This window comes from Sinocyclocheilus rhinocerous, unplaced genomic scaffold, assembly GCF_001515625.1.
Source record: "Sinocyclocheilus rhinocerous isolate Xijiao unplaced genomic scaffold, SAMN03320098_v1.1 scaffold3194, whole genome shotgun sequence".
In the NCBI taxonomy this organism is placed as follows: domain Eukaryota; kingdom Metazoa; phylum Chordata; class Actinopteri; order Cypriniformes; family Cyprinidae; genus Sinocyclocheilus; species Sinocyclocheilus rhinocerous.
In genome coordinates this window covers 311,251-329,866 of record NW_015653458.1, presented here as the reverse complement: position 1 = coordinate 329,866, position 18,616 = coordinate 311,251, and the positions used below count along the sequence as shown (strand labels likewise).

General features: G+C 36.2%; 2 protein-coding genes across 2 annotated transcripts in view; one reads left to right on the top strand and one right to left on the bottom strand.

Moving 5' to 3' along the window:
• Positions 1–235: 235 nt before the first annotated feature.
• On the bottom strand, positions 236–12,736 carry stxbp1b (syntaxin binding protein 1b). Its single transcript, XM_016521954.1, has 20 exons — positions 12,650–12,736; positions 9,716–9,765; positions 9,294–9,375; positions 9,126–9,202; positions 8,439–8,525; positions 8,306–8,389; positions 6,023–6,171; positions 5,667–5,751; positions 5,372–5,502; positions 5,058–5,165; positions 4,511–4,571; positions 4,361–4,426; positions 4,196–4,276; positions 3,976–4,114; positions 3,647–3,756; positions 2,219–2,323; positions 2,050–2,135; positions 1,797–1,951; positions 747–876; positions 236–570 (listed from the first exon to the last, which is right to left on the bottom strand). The coding sequence occupies exons 1-19, from the start codon at positions 12,684–12,686 to the stop codon at positions 767–769; spliced, it is 1,803 nt and encodes a 600-aa protein (XP_016377440.1). The 5' UTR covers positions 12,687–12,736; the 3' UTR covers positions 236–570; positions 747–766.
• Positions 12,737–13,889: 1,153 nt separating this feature from the next.
• LOC107715759 (niban-like protein 1) overlaps positions 13,890–18,616 on the top strand; it is a 35,634-nt gene continuing 30,907 nt past the window's right edge. The window contains exon 1 of the mRNA XM_016521953.1: positions 13,890–14,324. Coding sequence (XP_016377439.1) covers positions 14,270–14,324 — 55 coding nt within the window. The 5' untranslated portion in view covers positions 13,890–14,269. The remainder of the gene's footprint in view (positions 14,325–18,616) is intronic.

The window sequence follows — 18,616 nt, the reverse complement described above, 5'->3', positions numbered from 1 at the left end:
ATATAAAAGACTAGTAACTATTATTTCCAAACCACAGGATTAAAACAACACAAAGCAGTTGATATTCACAAAGGGATGTACAGTATTGACATGACCACACAACAGACACAATTATGTTATTTAAACTACTGATTTAATTCAAAATAACTTTACAGAAGAGGTAACTGGAATTTCTCTTGTTCTGCTATGCTGGACATTGAGAGTATTCAAATCATCTGATGTTTTTGTTTTTTTTATCTACAGTTTGAGTTACACTCAAGTCAATTGGTCCCATATTACCAACAATGCTGGATGACACTGACAACTAAATAATACCTTATTTTTTGTTAATGATCTTTTATGTAATCTGAGGCTAATATTTAGGTGATACTGAATGTAGTAGTAATAATACACTTCACTATAGCCTATTGCTGAGAAGGGAAGTGCTGAAGGGAGACAGACTACCTAAAATTAGCTGAAGAAACATTGTATGGGTGTGTGATTTAAGAAAGATTCTGTCTTAACACTCGTCTTGGATCATGTCATTGATGACATCAGAATAGTGAGGCAGGGCAATGATGTCACCACATTCTAAAAGAGAAAGTGAGACAAATTTGATTAATGTTACTGTGAATGAAAATATCTACATAATGTCTCTTGATTAAATGCGTTAAATATGATGATTAAAAAATGTCAGCAGATTTTTTATATTAAAGCATTAAAACGCCTTTAAAATAAATTCAAATGTGCAATTTAAAAAGTCTGACCTTTTTCATGTCTTTTTTCATCACTTATCTTCTTCAGGAAGCTGGTCCTCAGGGGCTGCGTTGGGGTCCAGGAAGTCTTGGTGCTGCAGATGCTTTAGGTATTTAATGGGAGTGATGGTGTGGGTGGAGCCTGTGAGGGAGGCCAGAAACATGATCAGGGCTTTTACTGTGACAAAAAACACTCATTAAAACCACATTGCAGGGGTCTGTTACTAATGACAGTTATACAATGATCAGTAAACATTTATCTTTTCTGTCACTTACTGCAGTGTATATTCAATGTCAAGGCAAATGACATAATTTACAACCATAACCCATGTATCCCACAGCAGAATGCTTTTGATGCTCAATAATTCATATTTTAGGTCAGCAAAAAATATACACTACTGTTCAAATGTTTGGGCTTGGTAAGATTTTGAATGTTTTTGAAAGAAGACTCTTATGCTCACCAAGGCTGCATTTATTTGATCAAGAATACAATAAAAACAGTAATATTGTGAATTATTATTACAATGTAAAATAATTGTTTGGCATTTTAGTATATTTTAAAATGTAATATATTTCTGTTATGTCCAAGCTGAATTTTCAGCAGCCATTATTCCAGTCTTCAGTGTCACATGATCCTTCAGAAATCTTTCTAATATGCTGATTTGGTGCTCAAGAAACATTATTATTATCAATGTTGAAAACGGGTGTGCTACTTAATATTTTTGTGAAAACAATTGATACAAAATATTATTTTTTTAATAACTATAATAATAATTGAATATTTAATGTTACTTTTGATTAAATACTCCCTTGCTGAATAAAAGTACTAATTAAAAAATAAATCATATTAAAACTTAATGACCCCAAACTTTTGAATGGTAGTGCATAATACAAAGAAGTCTAATTAATATATCGCTTGGAATTTTTAAAGGCACAGTGACACAACTATAAAAAGAAAGGCCGAATCATGTAATGCTGTCTGTTTGTAATGGTTATTTCTGAAATGGTGAGTCATTGATAGTTTCGAGGTGTCAGAAAGGTCCCTTGAGCACTGCAACCCACCAATGAGAGCTTCCCATTTGCCGTTGGCCTGCGTGACCTCATAGACACAGCGCACCTCGCTGTAAGTCACACCCCCAATGATGAAGACGATGATGCGTGGGCCGTTGCGGATCTCTCCTGGACTCTTGTTCTTATGCCAGTTCCCATAACGTGCACTGAAAATGGCCAGCAGTGGTATTATCACTAGATATTTCACTAGATTAATGAGAAGATGTTGCGTACTGAATTCATGTGTTTGTGCAGGGAATCCTACCTGGTAGCCGTGGTCGTCTTTGAGGATGCTGTGCGTGTGGAGATGTAAGGGTACTGTTTCGGGTCGAGTTTGTCTTCAATGGCGTCCTATCATAATGTAATTAGGAGAAATTCAAGTAAAAGAATGTTGAAATATCCAAAGTGAGGCAAGTACTGTTGGTTCAGCTCACCTCCATGATGTCTTTGACCAAAGGAGTCCATCGGGAGAGCTGGTACGTTTGCTCACTGATTCTTTCCTTACGGTCAGGTTTCTTCCCTTTACGTGTGGTTACTTGCTGTGGATACATATTTAAAGAGGTATGCATTTTGACCTCAGACATTATGATTAGTGATGCACTGCATTCTGGATAAAAAAAGCTGATATGAATTATTTTCGTGGTATGGGTTATAACTGATAAATGGCTGATACTGTATATTCTATATTGTCTAAAATCACAGTGGAAATAAAAGGAATAGTTTCTGATGCTACAAGTCAGTTTATGAGTTCAAGGTGTAATATGTCAAAATAAGTGTAAATGAATGTCCACAATTAAGTATACAATAATGGCCAATATATACACTATCATTCAACAGTTTGAGTTTGTAAGTTCTTTTTTTGTTGTTGTTGTTTTTTTTAAGAAATACTTTTATTCAGCAGGCATGCACTAAATTGCTCAAAAGTGACAATAATTTATAATGCTACAGTTTATTTCAATTGCAAATACATGCCAAATAGATTATTTTATTTGGATCAAAGAATCCTGTAAAAAAATTATCACGTTTTCCACAAAAATATGAAGCAGCACAACTGTTTTCAACATTGATAATAATAAGAACTGTTGCTCGAGCACCAAATCAGCATATTAGAATGATTTCTGCAGGTGATTAGTGATGCACTGCATTCTGGATAAAAAAAGCTGATATGAATTATTTTCGTGGTATGGGTTATAACTGATAAATGGCTGATACTGTATATTCTATATTGTCTAAAATCACAGTGGAAATAAAAGGAATAGTTTCTGATGCTACAAGTCAGTTTATGAGTTCAAGGTGTAATATGTCAAAATAAGTGTAAATGAATGACCACAATTAAGTATACAATAATGGCCAATATATACACTATCATTCAACAGTTTGAGTTTGTAAGTTCTTTTTTTGTTGTTGTTGTTTTTTTTAAGAAATACTTTTATTCAGCAGGGATGCACTAAATTGCTCAAAAGTGACAATAATTTATAATGCTACAATTTATTTCAATTGCAAATACATGCCAAATAGATTATTTTATTTGGATCAAAGAATCCTGTAAAAAAATATCACGTTTTCCACAAAAATATGAAGCAGCACAACTGTTTTCAACATTGATAATAATAAGAAATGTTGCTCGAGCACCAAATCAGCATATTAGAATGATTTCTGAAGGGTCACATGGCTTAAAGAGTAAATTCAACCAAAAAAGAAACTGTATGGCAGAGGGGCACAGAATATTCTGCAGAATATCTCATTTTGTGTTCCACAGGATGAAAATCAAATCATACAGAGTTTGAGCGACATGAGGGTGAGTAAATGATGACAGAATTTTTACATTTTTTGGTAGAACATGTTTGTGAGGATCAGCTGACCTCTGAAATGATGGGAACCCCCATATGGGCTATATTAGAGATTATGTCACTGTCATCTGGAGGGATCTGAGCATGCTGGAGGAGCTTACAGAGATTCTCCTCTGACACACCTATGAGACACACACACACAGTCAGCCAGGAATAATTATACATAATTCCACACATAATTATAGAGTTTGAACTGGCTCTAAATCCTTGCAGACCAGCATTTTGACAGTTTTGCTCACTGTTGTGTGATATTAGTGATGGCTGTGTGTACAAACGTACCACCCCCATCTCACCCACACACAGCAAAACAGATTTTGCTGGCCATTTTGCAGCTCTCTCACCATTCTTGAGGAAGATATAGAGCAGGATGATACGGATTTTGTCCATGATGGTAACGTTGGCATCCAGTAGGATGGGTACGATGGTTCTCATGGGATCTTTGATCTTCTCACCCTCTGCATCAGTGCCCATAGCTAGATCCTAAGACAGAGCACACAGACACTATTAACACTAATTAATATGATGCTTTGAGCAAGCAGGCCAATCAAAGATATGCTGTACCTGCTCGACACGGCACAGTTTGTCCACTGTACCCTGGTAATGCTTCATACAGTCTTCTGCTAAGTGCAGATGAGTCGAATACTGCAAGATTACAAAACTTCTATCAGCAATGTTGACTTATTCCCTTGAATCAGTTGATATAAAACATGAGAATTATCTCAGTACCTTGCTTAACTCTTTCTGATACTGTGGCATCTTTTTAAGCATTTGGGAGAGCTCTTTCATGGTGGTCTGGAAGATGCAAAAACAGTTAGTTAATTAATGGCAATAATTAAGAAATTGCAGTTAATGTTTGCTCAGTGATAAATAGCACACCTTCTCTCCTGTGTTCATCTTTTTGCTTGCAGAGAAGTCCTTAAGCGATTTAGTCACAGCCCTAAAAGAGAGAAACTATTATATTTAATATATTATTATTATTCATTCTGGCTTATGTTAGTTATAATTGTTCGAAATGTTCTTCTTTAAAAATGAATGAATTTTATGTTATTTTTAATTTGCCAGTATAACATTTATATATAAGTAACAGTAAATACATTTATAATGTTACTAAAGATTTCTATTTCAAATAAATGCTACTTATTTTAAACTTGAGCAACACAACTGGTTGCAGTTTCATATTGTATATTAGAATGATTTCTGAAGTCTGGAGTAATGATTGCTGAAAATTGGGCTTTGCCATCACAGCAGTAAATGATATCTTAAAATACATGAAAATAGGAAACATTTGTTTGAAATTGTAATAATATTTCACTATATTACTGTTTATACTGTATTTGTGATCAAATAAATGCAACCTTGGTGAGAAAGACATTTATAAAACTTTGGAATGGTAGTGAACCTGTGTAGGAACGAACAGACTTACGTGGACACCTCTGCTATGTGTTTATGTCTCAGAGTCATCCACAGGTCATCATCTTCATCCAACAGCACCTCTTTCATACGAGTGTCATCCATTCCACTGGTCTCATACCTGATTAACACACACACACACACACACACTTATGCACCATCACCATCAGTAAGTCAGCATCAGCATTGCATACAGTGCAATGATGGATGGAGATATTAACATCATGAAAGTTAAAACACTTGGACTTGACCGAAAGTCAGTTAAAAATGGTCTGAGTGGCCTCAGAGCAGTATATAGATGAATTACAAACTGTTGGGAGTTATTACTTGTAGACATCATTCTCAATGGGCAGCAGGTCATAGGCCATGGCCTGAAATGTGAGCTCGTGTAAAAGTGGCGAGACAGGGTCAAAACCTCGATCCAGAATCAATAGCTGGGAACGTGCTTTATCAGGTCCCTGTGAAATAGAGGGAAAAAAGAAAGAGCTCAAGATGGAGCACAAAACAGTAGAGCAAAGAATTCAAGTTGGACAGTGAGAAATGAAGGTCACTGGTGCCAGACAGAAGCAGTTTATTTTTATCATCCGAGGCCAAATATTGTGCTACAAGCTCTGAGACTCACCTCTCCCAAAGTGGGGTCATCCGCTTTGTAACCGTCCAGTTTATCCTGAAGCATTTGGGCCAGGACTGCGTTGTCTTTGTACTCTCTTCAAAACACAGCAACACATAATAGATCATGATGCGGACCGCCTCTGACCTTTAACGCTCATTCTAGATTAAATCTAATCACTATAATCTGTTATGTCTGATTTTTTAAATAACGGTTGTGTGCTTGTTTTTTTTTATATAGATATTTTCTTTGCAGATGGCTGATGATGTTTGGAGTTACATTACAGATATGTGTCAGCAGATGGTGTTTATGAGGATGTGAGTTTGATGGTAAGACGTTTATGTGTGTGTTTCTTCTTCCTCTCTCACCCTCTGTATCTAACAGCTGGGTACTCTTTCAGTGTGGAGCACAAGGTGGCTATTTGCTCGGCTAAACGCTCCAACACCTGGTTCTTTACATCAGCTTTAAACGGGCTGTAGAAATCCTGGAAGGCATCTGGGCTGTCCATTGAGAACACCTGAGAACAGCATAGCAGCAACAGATAAATGCCTCACTATGACATACAGATTTGTGCATTTATTCTTAATATCTCAGATCTTCAATGGGATTCAAATGCATTCATATGTGGTTATCAGGGCACATGGATTTAGGAGCTGCATCACTGAAATCGCATACTATCTAATAGGTATAATATTTGCTTTGAAACATACTTTGCGACTGCTAAAAAATATTCAGATTCAGTATGAATGAAATACATACTACCCATATTCAGAAGTAAAGTGTTCATCAGATACGCACTTCAGAATATTGCTGTAAGTAGTAGGTCATTCTGGTAGCTTTCACCTACAGTTTTTAGACATACTACTCGTCTCACATACAGTTTTTTGCCTACTATATAATAGGGAAGTAGGCATATTCCAACACAGACTGAGTCTTTCTCTAAAAACATGGTTAAAAATGTATTTTTGCTAAAACATGGAGTCAATTACAAATAGAGATGTAGAGCACTATTAGTGTGTCCTAACCAGGTGTGGTGAGATAAAGTGACTACTAACTGCTTCTTTTTAATCTTCCAGGTTAGTTTTTGGCCTGACTAGCCCTAATTCCAACAGAAATAACAGAACACTCGCTTTCTCACTCGCTTGATTTCTATTGGCCCACAGTGAAATCACACTGGTCCACAGAGCTGCTTCACATAACTGTAAAAAAATATGTTCTTCAGGTTACACACTCTGTCCCTTTAAATCAGTGCTTCTCAACCTTTGTGAATCCAAGGCCCCCCCACTGTCCAAGACTATATTTGAAGATAGTTCTGGTGCTACTGCAATAACAAAAAACATCTTACGTTTTTATTAACAGAAACTAGAGTGACAAAAATAGTTACATCATTCATTCATTTTATATAAATAATTCAAAAAATTATAATTTTTGTAATTCCAGAAGTTTTATAAATCGAATGTTCTTTAAAGTTCACACTCTTTATGGATTTGTCGTTACAGGATAAAGGGTTTATTATTATTATATATTTTTGATTTTTAGAGCCTGGCATAACTAGAAAAATGTATACACATTATAGAAATTCCTACTACTTTACAATTTTATTTCATTTAAAATTTTCCAAAAATACTAAATATAATGTCAGTTTACATCTAGATTTTTAACAGTTTTACCTTATTTGAATGCTTATTTTGTCATATTTTAAATAATTTTAATATATTTAACATACATACATAACATACATACATTTAAGCCATCTTGCAGCCCCTTTGGACGTTTGCTGAGGCCCCTTAGTGGGTCCCACTCCTTAAAATTCATCTGAAATAAAACTATAAACGGCCCTTATGACCAACTCTACACAGGATGTTGTCAGCCATGTGATATTATTATTAAAGTATTACTGAAAGCAGTGGTAGTTCACAGCAGTTTTAAGTTAGTGCTGCTTGATAATTTGTAAATGTGTTTTAGTGCCATAAATAACTTTTACCAAGCAGCTTCCTGTCCAATGGCAACTCGCATCTCACTGCTGTCCATCTGCCCGTGAGAATCAGCTAAAAGCCTTTAGCAAGGATGAATGTTAATGGCTGTTACTGTTTCCCATAATCCTCTTTCACAACAGTAGTAACACATTGATACGTCACCTGCCTCCCCTCTCCCTGTACGTGTGTGCTGTGTTCTGTACATTCTGCATGTTTGGCCAAAAACATTATATTCAGATTAATCTACAGCTACATAATAACTGCACTATCCTCTTTTCTTCCCTCATATTGACCTATAATCCATAGTGTTGTGCCTCACTCTTCCTATCCTAACACACTAGCCTCAACACACTGCCCCATCTGTCACATGAACAACTCCACGCTCGCTCTCATTGGCTGCCTGGTGACTCATTGATGGGTATTAACCAATGGGGAGCAGGATTAGGGTTGCGATAGGGATAGGGAGGGCTGATTCAGCCACTCCTCAGGATTAATTATAGAGGGCAACAACAGAGGATTTGAGGCACAGAGACGGACCGACCAAAGCTGCTCTCGAATGTTCCGGCATGATACAACCAGGACCCTTCCCCCCACATCTCCATACATCCTCCTAAGAATCATCCCTTCTTTCTTGGGTCCTAGGAAGTCTCAGGGTCTAATATAGAGGCTACTCACCTGTGATTCATAGGGCAGGAAGGCGATGTTAATCTCAGTCAGTGTCTTCATGAATTTAGAGGCACGGGATTTACTTATAAATATCTAGTAGATGTGTAAAAAAGAGTTGCTGATCTAAAAAATAAAAAAAAACACACTTACTGTCTGTGAAGAACACGTGTGCCCCTCTGTATATTGGATTACGGGGATCTCTGAAGTCATTGATGAGTCCCTCAACTGACTGTTGAAAACAGACATATTGTGTGTATTTATTCATATTATATTATCATACTTTATTATTCAAAAATGAAGTAAAAACATTAATATTGTGAAATATTATTGCAATTTAAATTAACTTAATATATTTGAATATGTAATTTATTTCTGTGACGGCAAATTGAATGAAAATGATTTTTTAGGAGCCATTATTCCAGTCTTCAGTGTCACATGAGCATATGCTGATTTGGTGCTCAAGAAACATTTCTTCTTGTTATTAATGTTGAAAACAGTATACATTTTTTCAGGATTCTTTGATAAATAGAAAGTTCAAAAGAACTACATTTATTTGAAAGCGAAATCTTTTGTAACACTATAAATGTCAAAATTGTCTCTTCATCAAATTAATGGGCCCTTGTTGAACTAAAGTATTAATTCCTTTCTTACTGAGCCCAGATTTTAACAGAAGACTGATTGTTGAAGATTTTATTGAAATTGCATTTCAATTGATAACATTTCACCACGGTGTTGTATATCAGTAACTGTCATCTTGTGAATGTTGGGATATGATACAAACTCCAATATAAGCTCAATTTTATATATAAAAATAAATGAGACAACTTACCTCATCAGATGGAGTGATGAGATATATGGCTTCCATGGTAGGAAGAGGCTCACGCCGCTTGGTTATGTCCTCAACAACTGGAGTAAAAATGGAAAACAGTACATTTGAGCCAAATTGCTATATACAGTAATATATACTGCTAAGTGAATGTGTATCTGTATAACTCACTTGTGATTCCCTCAGACATAATGTCTGTCATTTTACAGCATGATGAGATCATCCTCATGCTAAGCTTGTCCACCACCAAAACCTGAGGGAGAACAGCATGCATGATATATGTAGAACAACACGTAACCAATCAAAGACAAACATAACACATGTTTTGAATGCTGTTCGCCAACATGGGATACTGTTGGGTCTATTTAATGCTGGGTTAGGATGGACTTTTAAGCAAGGAGGCCTAATATGACACCAGAGTCATCTTTAATTCAAGTTAATTTAAATTTATTTCAAGATTCTTTTTATCATACTGTACAGACTAAATAACGATCGTGTTTTGATTGCACAAACACATGCTGCACATTACAACACGTCAACAATAATCTTTTTCATAATGATTGACATGAAATGATGGTGAGATTGATGTGTACCTTCCATTCTCCCTTCTTCTTCAACTTCTTAATGACATCGTTCATAATCTCTGTAGTACAAAAACAATAAAAACAAAACATGAACAACAAAGTGATTTCTGCAAAATAAAAATAAAAAAGACAATGTTCAGGGAAAATATCAATATTTTGCATGCAACAGATGAAGCAAATCTGAGTCAAAGTTTATGTCAGGATTACAGGAAACTTCTCAGATGTTAATGCTGTCAGTATCACAAAACTTCAAGAAAAGACCTTATTAAAGAAGAAAAGAAAAATAAATAATGACTGTAAAACAAAGCCTTACACTTTGGTTCCTTTCAGTGCGACTGTGTAATATTGCTACACAGCTAGATATGTTATAAATTAATCTGAAATAATGATACCATTGACTGAGACAGATATCCAGACGAAGATCTTAAATTACTATATTTCATTCTCAATATATGGTAAGAATATTGAGAAAGAAATATATAGTCATTTAAAATGTTTTGAGTGAGAAATATAAAGGTGTGTGATAATGTACTGCTATAAATATGTGGCTATGTTACAGCTCCCCTTTGAAGCTCTTGTGTTTTTCTCTTTTTCCATCTCTCCAATCCTATTCTGCTCACAGGTGACTGGAGATGAGTTTTGTTCCCGCTTTGTTGCAGATTGCTGATTTTTGTAAAATCACTTCTGTTTTTGCTTTTCAGATAAAAGAGTGGTTTCAGTTTTTAATATGTTGCAGGCTCATTTATTGGTAATAAATAATTGATAATAAATAATATTGATGATAATAAATCATCAAAAAAAATATTGGGCTTGTTTTTGAAGCTGCGGTTGCTTATTTATCTTGCGAGAGTTGGCAACAGTGGTCCGTTGGATAGAGGAGATGGAGAAACTGCTTGTGGAAGTTTTGCAATAACGCGGCTGTCGGTATATTGTGTCGAAAACGTACCACTTGCTGAAACATCAATGACGATCTGATCTGCTGCGTGAGATCAAGTGAGGCGCTCCCTCTGGCATGATAATCTTAATAAAATTGTGTTTTTCAGATCTTGTAGTGTGTGTGAGGGAAGAAAGTCTGCGAAGATTCTCCTTATGTGTGTGCTGCAACCAGATTTCACAATCGGTTAAGATTTTAAAACTCCTGTAGTGTGAGCCAGGCATGAGACAACTATGCAGAATTTGCCAAAAGCATCAGGTAGAGGTTTTGCGCAGTCTAAACCTTCTCTCCTTTTTTTTTTAAACAGCACCATACCCTCTGCAGACACTAAAGAACGTACACTCTAAAAAATGCTAGATTGTTTCAACCCAACTTTGGGTCAAATATGGACTAACCCAATTGCTGGGCTGAATTTACTATTATAACATTATGGTTTGCTGCTTAGCATCACATTGTTTGAAGTATGATATAAGGATGCTTTTTGTCATTTGTCCAATGTGTTTTGGTGAAAATAATTTTTCCCCCCCTTTTTGGATTTAGTGTTTAGTTAATGATATGGTAAGTTAATGATTAAGAAAACTGTATGTAATCATAAAAAATAAATCAAAACCGTTCAGAAAAAAAAAATTATTCAGGCTTTCATGGCAGCAGAAAAGGAAATGATTCACTTTATTTGTTTAAATGATATATATATATTGTATGTGGTGCGAGAGACGCTGCAATCGCAGGCCTAATCTCTTCTCAATCCTCTTACACCACCGGCCTCTCTATTTTTGTTCCTCTGTCTCTTTCTCACTCCTTTTTTTTTCTTTTTTCTCACTCTCTTTCTCTCTTTGTATCTCTACCACTGGATGTGAGCACAGTGGACCTGAATCATTTTTACTGCCCTTTTAAAAGCTCCACTGAATGGCGAGATCCCAAACCAAACAGCTTCCTGCAGTCACATTTCACAGCTATTGACGCTGAATCTGTCAGTTCTAACACCCAGAGGTGTTGTTGCATTAAAATAAACTTGTGATGGACCTCACAGGCTACTGAAAATGTCGAACAACAAATCAACATCCAGTCTGGCAAAATGTCTGTTTATAAAAAAGTTGCTGGTGAGATTAATATTTAAAGGGTGGAAACTGGATTGAAAGCTTTTAGATACTTGCAGACTAGTAAAAACTTAACCTACTGATTGATTAAAAATCAGATTAACAGTACAAACCGATATGTCCAAAAAATAGACTACCCTCCAGCAGCATTTTTGACATAGGCCTATTTTGCTATAATGTGTCATTATTTCCTGATGCTGATGAAGTAATGAAAATGAAGCGCTTGATCTTCACATTTGCAAACAAAAATTCACACCTTGATGTTTTCCCTCAGAATCTCTAGGATTTAATCAACACCAGCACTATATATGGCAACAAAAATAACAAGAAAGAATGACACGGGGCAAATGGTGAAAAGTGTGAAGTCTGGATGTGATGAAAGAAAGAATCAGAGAGCGCATTGTGAACACCGGAAAATCTCGTCAATCCTTACGGTTGCATAGAGCCAGAAAATAACCTGGGCTACAAAAAAAAAAGTCAAATTTTGACACCGGCATGTCAGAACTGTCTGTAAGGGAATGGAGTATAGATCGATTTTCCACTTTTTGTGCTTCCACCCAACAGTACAACAGCACCTCCCCATCATCCTTAATCCCACAGGACTACGCAGATTACTGTGTATCTCCAATATTCCAGTCTGTTTTTAGCTACATCACAATCATTTGCATAGTGCAATATAATAGAATAAAAGTGTTAAATTTAAAGGATTCAAGAAGAGCAGTGTTACTCTATGAGGATTATATTGTTGGTGAATAGTGTAATAGCATTTCACTCACCATGAAAATACATAACACACAAGTACAAATTTATAAGGAAATATCAATTATGCAACGAATTAGAAATAGCTGAAATATCACTTTTAAATACATCAATAATTTAGCCCTAAATCAACTTCAACGAAACATTTCTTACTTTCTCCGACAATCGCCTTGAGCCCCAGAGATGCCATCCTGTCTCGTGTTGTCGCTCTCTCTCCCTGCTGGACTCAGAGTGCGCGCGCGCTTCGAGCACAGTTGGTGTAAATGGGATGTGGTGCTTGCGTCGATGCCTAATCCCACCACACGCCTCCGCAGCTCCACTGTTGACATATGCTCCATGTCTTGTAAACTATACACACATTTGTGCATATTAATCATAGCCTTCCAGCAGCTTCTATCATTTTTAATGAAGCATTGACTGGTTTTGTGAGCAAATTTTTTACTCATGTTTTTGGGTATTGCATACAGTGAATTGCTATAAAAGCAAGTGATTTTAAATTAATGTCTAGAAAAATTAACGTTTTTGCGCAATAATCGCGTTACAATGCATTTACTGTAGCTGTGCTTCTGTAAGAATACCAGAAGACCACTAGAGGGCGACATCGTCTTTTTAGTCTGCCCAATACAAATGGCCGCTTCAGAGAAATGCATCACTCATTAAAATTGAATGTCTAAAAAAAGTCTTTAAATCTCCCTATAAAATTATTTTTTTTATATTTTGATATTTTAGTCTATTATTTCATACATGAAAAGAACATAAATCGCGGTTGTTTTGCATTTATCTTTCCTACGCTTCATCAAAAGTGATCACTGCCAATAAAAACATCAATCAGTAAAATTAAAGAGTTTATTTTTAAAAAACTGTTATTTTGTTAGAATAAGTTAAATTATATTGGTTTTTACCTGGTTTGGATTGTGTCGGCACCTGCGTTAGACACTTTCCTTGTATGTCTTATTTGATTCTTCCAAGTGATTCGATTCTTTTGAATCTTTCGGAAGATTTTGTTCTTGACTTTAATTAAGATATAGGAAAAAAAGACAATAACAAAAGGCTCGATAATTGGGAGTTTCAGTTACGTAATCATACCCGCTTTTTGTGTATTATAATTAGTCATTTTCCCACATTCATAACGAGATGCCTCGTTTATTAAATTTGTTGATGAGCGAAATGTCTCATTCAGTGCATGGGTCGTATTCGTTCAGCAGGCACCTATTTGTGCTATTAGTCACCTCATTTTCTCGTACTATAGTCAGCCTTTGAAGCCAAGAAACGTGAATTCTCTTCCAAAAGTGAACAGTTGATGGGAACGATTCATTCAAAGATTTTTTCAACCCCCCCCCCCGATTCGCTCTTAGAATGAACGCACAGCCCCGCCTCTAATTGGAGGTGAATTTAGATTCCTGTAACCCCGCCTTCAGCACGCTCATGTGTCTCCTAAAGAAACGTGTGTTTTGACGCAGAAACCGAGCACAGCGTCTGTGCTTCACGCGGGATTAAAGAAGCATTAAATCAAGAGTTATGGAAAACTGAGCCTTCCTTAATCCAACACGGTGCCTGTCAACTCTAACTCTAGCCACGTTTCCTGCGTTCAAACTGCTTGAGGAAAAAGAGGGAGGAGCCGCTGAAGTCAACTTCAGTTCATATCTTATCATAGGAAACCAGCGCCCTGCTGCTGCCACTACACAGCATAGACTGTATAAAAACAGCTACACAGCTGCTCCTCTGAGACGAAGTTGACCGATCCAGTTGAATTTGCCAACTAACAGCGGCGCGATGGGGGATTTGATCTCAACTCATCTGGATGAAGGCAAACGGGAGGTTATAACAGGTAAGAGCTCTGATGGACGTGTCTGCTAACCGCGATGCTTTACTAGTTGCAAGACGTGATAGATAATTAGTCTTGGTATGTAAAATATGGTGTTGCGAAAGGATTGCAATGCAATTTCAGTTAAGGCCAGTGCTGGGGTTTTGGGTGAAAGGGTTTACATTCCACCCCAATAAGTAAACTTGGGATAATAAACTTTGTGCTATTCCCGCACTAAAGAGGCACTTTGCTGCGACGTGGCACATTATTTCCTGTTACTATATTTTAAATTACACACTGCATAAAATAATCATGTATGATTAGTGAGAATCAAAAAAAGAGAGAGAGAGGATTACACTCAAATGCTTCTCCTTTAGGAGAATGACAACATTAGGACAACATATATGTGAGCTGCACAACCGAACTATTGTTTATATCTTAAATCATGAAAAAATAAAATGAAGCGTAACTAAATTCTTATGGGTGGCCAGGTGGCCTGCATCTCTTCAGAACTTTGTGGTCGGGCGTGGTTTGGGTGGAACAGGTTTGAGGAAATGCTGAGTTTGAAATGGATTACTAGTAGAAGATTACCTACCAGTGCCAGAAGTTAACTATTTAGGAACAGTTGTTTTCAGTTTTTTTTTGTTGTTAATCAAAAACCATTTCATTTTTGCAAAATTCATTTCTAAGACAGTAAATACAGATATTTGACAACTACAGGTCCCTAAACCCAAATAATCCAATCCTAGAATAGAATCCAGAATAGAATTCATGTCTAGAATTTTATATATATGTATATGTGTGGGTGTATATATGTATGAGTTTTATATTCTAGACATGGATTCTATTCTATAACTTTTTTTTTTGACACTTATGCCATTTTGCACGAGTCCTGATTAATTGCTGACCCTTTTAATTACCTTTTTACTTTTAATTACTGGAGAAATTTTGTAAAAAGAAAAATGCATTTAAAACTAAACTTAAATAATAATGTAAATAAGCTTTTATTTGTCGATTTCGTTAGTCTGGAAAAATGGTATGTCTGGAGTGTCACTGTGGGAAAACAAAAAGCACAGTTTTTGCTTCTTATATTTTTGAAACATTGTGAGAATGATCTAAATAATGTTTTACTTAAAGATTACCCCTTTCAGGTTCATATGATAAAATTCATACTGAGATTGATAAGAGAAGTGCAAGAGAGAACTGTTAACTTCCCATCTCTCCTTTTGTGCATTTTAAGAGAAAGCATATCAGGTATAGAATCTCAGGAATGCATGCAGAGCCTAACAGCAGTAAGGAGGCTGTCTGGATGATCTGTCATACTAAGCATTTAGATAACCTTTGTTCAGGACTCAGGAGGCCATGTTTGCTCACTCTCATAGCGAATTCATAAGGGGTGTGACTGACTGAATTTTTCAGGTTCTATAAAAATGTGTGGGATTGTAGGATAATCTACCTATATCACGTCTGCTTGTCAGACACATCTACAGTAGGCTATTGTTTGTTGTTGACTGTATGACCTCACCTTTATCTTGTCAGTAAAGAGGGAGTCCCCCACTCTGAAGTGTCAAAGTCAGAAAGCCACACTTTTTTTTCCTACACTTTTTTTTTTCCTGCAGTTTAGAATGAATGAAGTAATCTTCTCAAAATAGTGGGTTTTTTTTACTCGCCGAGATGCCGACAGGTTTTGCGAAATCGCCGGCAAATGCCTGAAATCGGAGGCAAATCGGTGCTCGTTCACGCGAGTGACAATCACGCAGTGTGAATTATCAAAGATGCGATCTGAGAGAATCGCCGACGCCTGTGAAATATTTGCCATAATAAATATCTGGCAGTGTGTAACCTCTTGTCGTCGTTCCATCGTGCAGTGTGAACACAGCAACAACTGAATGCTACCCCAGATAGTCGTTCAGTGTGAAACCAACAGTGATGCGACGTTTTTGAAAATCGTGCAGTGTGAACTCGGCATTAGTAGCTTTAGTTATTTTGCATCTTATAGTATTTGTTATTTGTTGAAGCATATTTTTAGGTCAAATCTTCCATGTTGAGGAGATGGTGACGTTTGAGTCAGTTTGGGAAGTAAATAACACCCCCACACACTGTTTTGAATAGCTGGGGGGGACGAGGGGGTTCTTGTAGGAAATACTTTAATGGAATGTTCATGGAAGGATGGAATGGTGTTTCTGGGGAAGTTGTAGGACACTAAAAGTGTGGAAATGTTCTAAAACACTAACAGTATGTTTGTTATAGAGCTTTATAGTGAGGTCAGTGCACAATACATTCAGCTTCCTATAGTGTGTGTATGTAGCCCCTCTCATATTGCTAAAGCTTACTCATCCTCTTCTCAAGTGAACAATTCTTAGTCATCCACAGAGCTGACTGGAATTTAGGCAAAAAATGGAAGTGAGTCCAGAGTTAGTCTGAAAAATCATCTATCTGGAATGTCAGTGTCACTGTGGGAAAACAAGAAACACAGATTTAGATTTTGCTTCTTATGTTGTAAGGTGTATTCTTATTCTTCAGAATTAAATTTTTGCTCAAGGGTTTATGTGACTCCATCATCAGCCAGTGTCAGGCTTGCTCAATGTTGGACTCAGCACCAATGAGGCTCTCAGGACAATTAAAACAAATGATGAGCACAGCATGTTTGTAAAACACATCCTGGCATGCTTCACTTACTGTAACAACAGATAACCAAAAAACACTGCAATTTGATCATAATGTATACCAACTTTTTCATCATATAAGTATTGCGCTATAATTTATTTGACTTTTTAAACTAAAAGACTGTATGGCATTGCTGCTGTGTTCTCTAGCAAGGCGTCTAACAATTTCCAAATTCCCCCTTTGTCAGATTTGATATCAGCTTTACTTATTCCCTGACTGTATTCCAATAAATTCCAGGAATTCAAAACTCAATTCTTGACCAGTACTGTGTAATCAAACAATATAATTTATCTAAACTGTTTGTGCTGTCAAATTCAAATTCAAAACCCATTTTTTAGAAATGTTAATGGAATGTTTTATAAATTAGATGAGGAGCACATCTTGTTGAAATAATTGACGCCAGACTGTTGAATTATTCAAAATTGAATGCACCCAAGATGGTAATTTGGCCATGACACAAAGAGGGATGTGCATTAAACCTGCAATAATTCAGCGTTCTTCTGTCAGCCATGTATAACAAAGAAAATGTACAGTAGAGTGAAAAATATTGTAATATACAGAGCACAACCATTCAAAAGTTTGGGGTCAGTAAAATTTCTTTGGGAAATCAATACTTTTTCCAACAAAAATGCAACAAATTGATTAAAAGTGACAGTAAAGTCTTTGTAGTAAACACTTACTTTGTAGTTTTCCCAAAAATTTGAGCAGCACAACTGTTTTAAACATTCATAATAATAAGAAATGTTTTAATGTTACCAGAAATATTTCACAATGTTACAGTGTTTACTGTACTTTTGGTCAAATAAATGCAGCCTTGGTGAGCATAAAAGACTTCTTTCTAAAATATAAAAAAATATTGACCCCAAGCTTTTGATAAGCTTTTGCACAATAAAATGGCAATTGATCAATTTTGTGGCAGAGCCAGTGGAACTGTTGGTCAATCTGGCTTAGGCACAGCCCAAACCACTGTTACTACTTAAAACTACTTAAACCCTGCGGACCCGGATACGGGTCCAGAATCACGTAAAAAATGTTTATGCTTCATTTGCAAAGCCTTCCTTATATGGTATCAGCCCATATATGGTATAATTTGAAAGCTTAGAGTGTCTTCTTTACAAAGAATACCATTACTTTTGGTTTTATGATACATAAAGCAGTAAAATGAAGCTTAGAAATGTATTCGACCCACTCACGAATTTTTGCCTAATGATTGCGAATAATTTTTCCGAAGAATGTGTATTTTTAAAAAATATATTTTTCACAAAACAGTCAAGTCATATATCACAAGAAAGCTCTCATTCTCAGGAATTTATTTCATTGTGTGACAATCACAGATCGAATGATCTTCAATAGAATCGTGATGTGAAATCTCTCACCTCTAAGCAAATTTTCGTATGGGTTACATTCCTACTCGTAGCACTGCTTCAGTCAGCCGCAAACAGCCACAAATATCTATATACTCTATATTATCTTTTAGATTAGGATCTCTTCTTTCAAACAAGACCATTTTCACGTTTCTGCGTGCTTCCATCGGTGAGATATATAGCGTTTTGTCCAGCTGCGCAACAGAGAAAAAAAGACGCTCTTTTGGAATATAAATATTTTACATTTGCTCCAAATCATAGCAGCTCCGGCCAGCGGCTCTTATG

Coding starts and splice junctions, on each gene's coding strand:
- stxbp1b (XM_016521954.1), bottom strand. CDS start 12,686: ATGGCATCTCTGGGGCTCAAGGCGATTGTCGGAGAAA. Junction 5,752..6,022: donor CCAGCTGTTAGATACAGAGG/GTGAGAGAGGAA, acceptor TGTGTTTTGAAG/AGAGTACAAAGACAACGCAG. Junction 4,427..4,510: donor AGATGAACACAGGAGAGAAG/GTGTGCTATTTA, acceptor TGCATCTTCCAG/ACCACCATGAAAGAGCTCTC.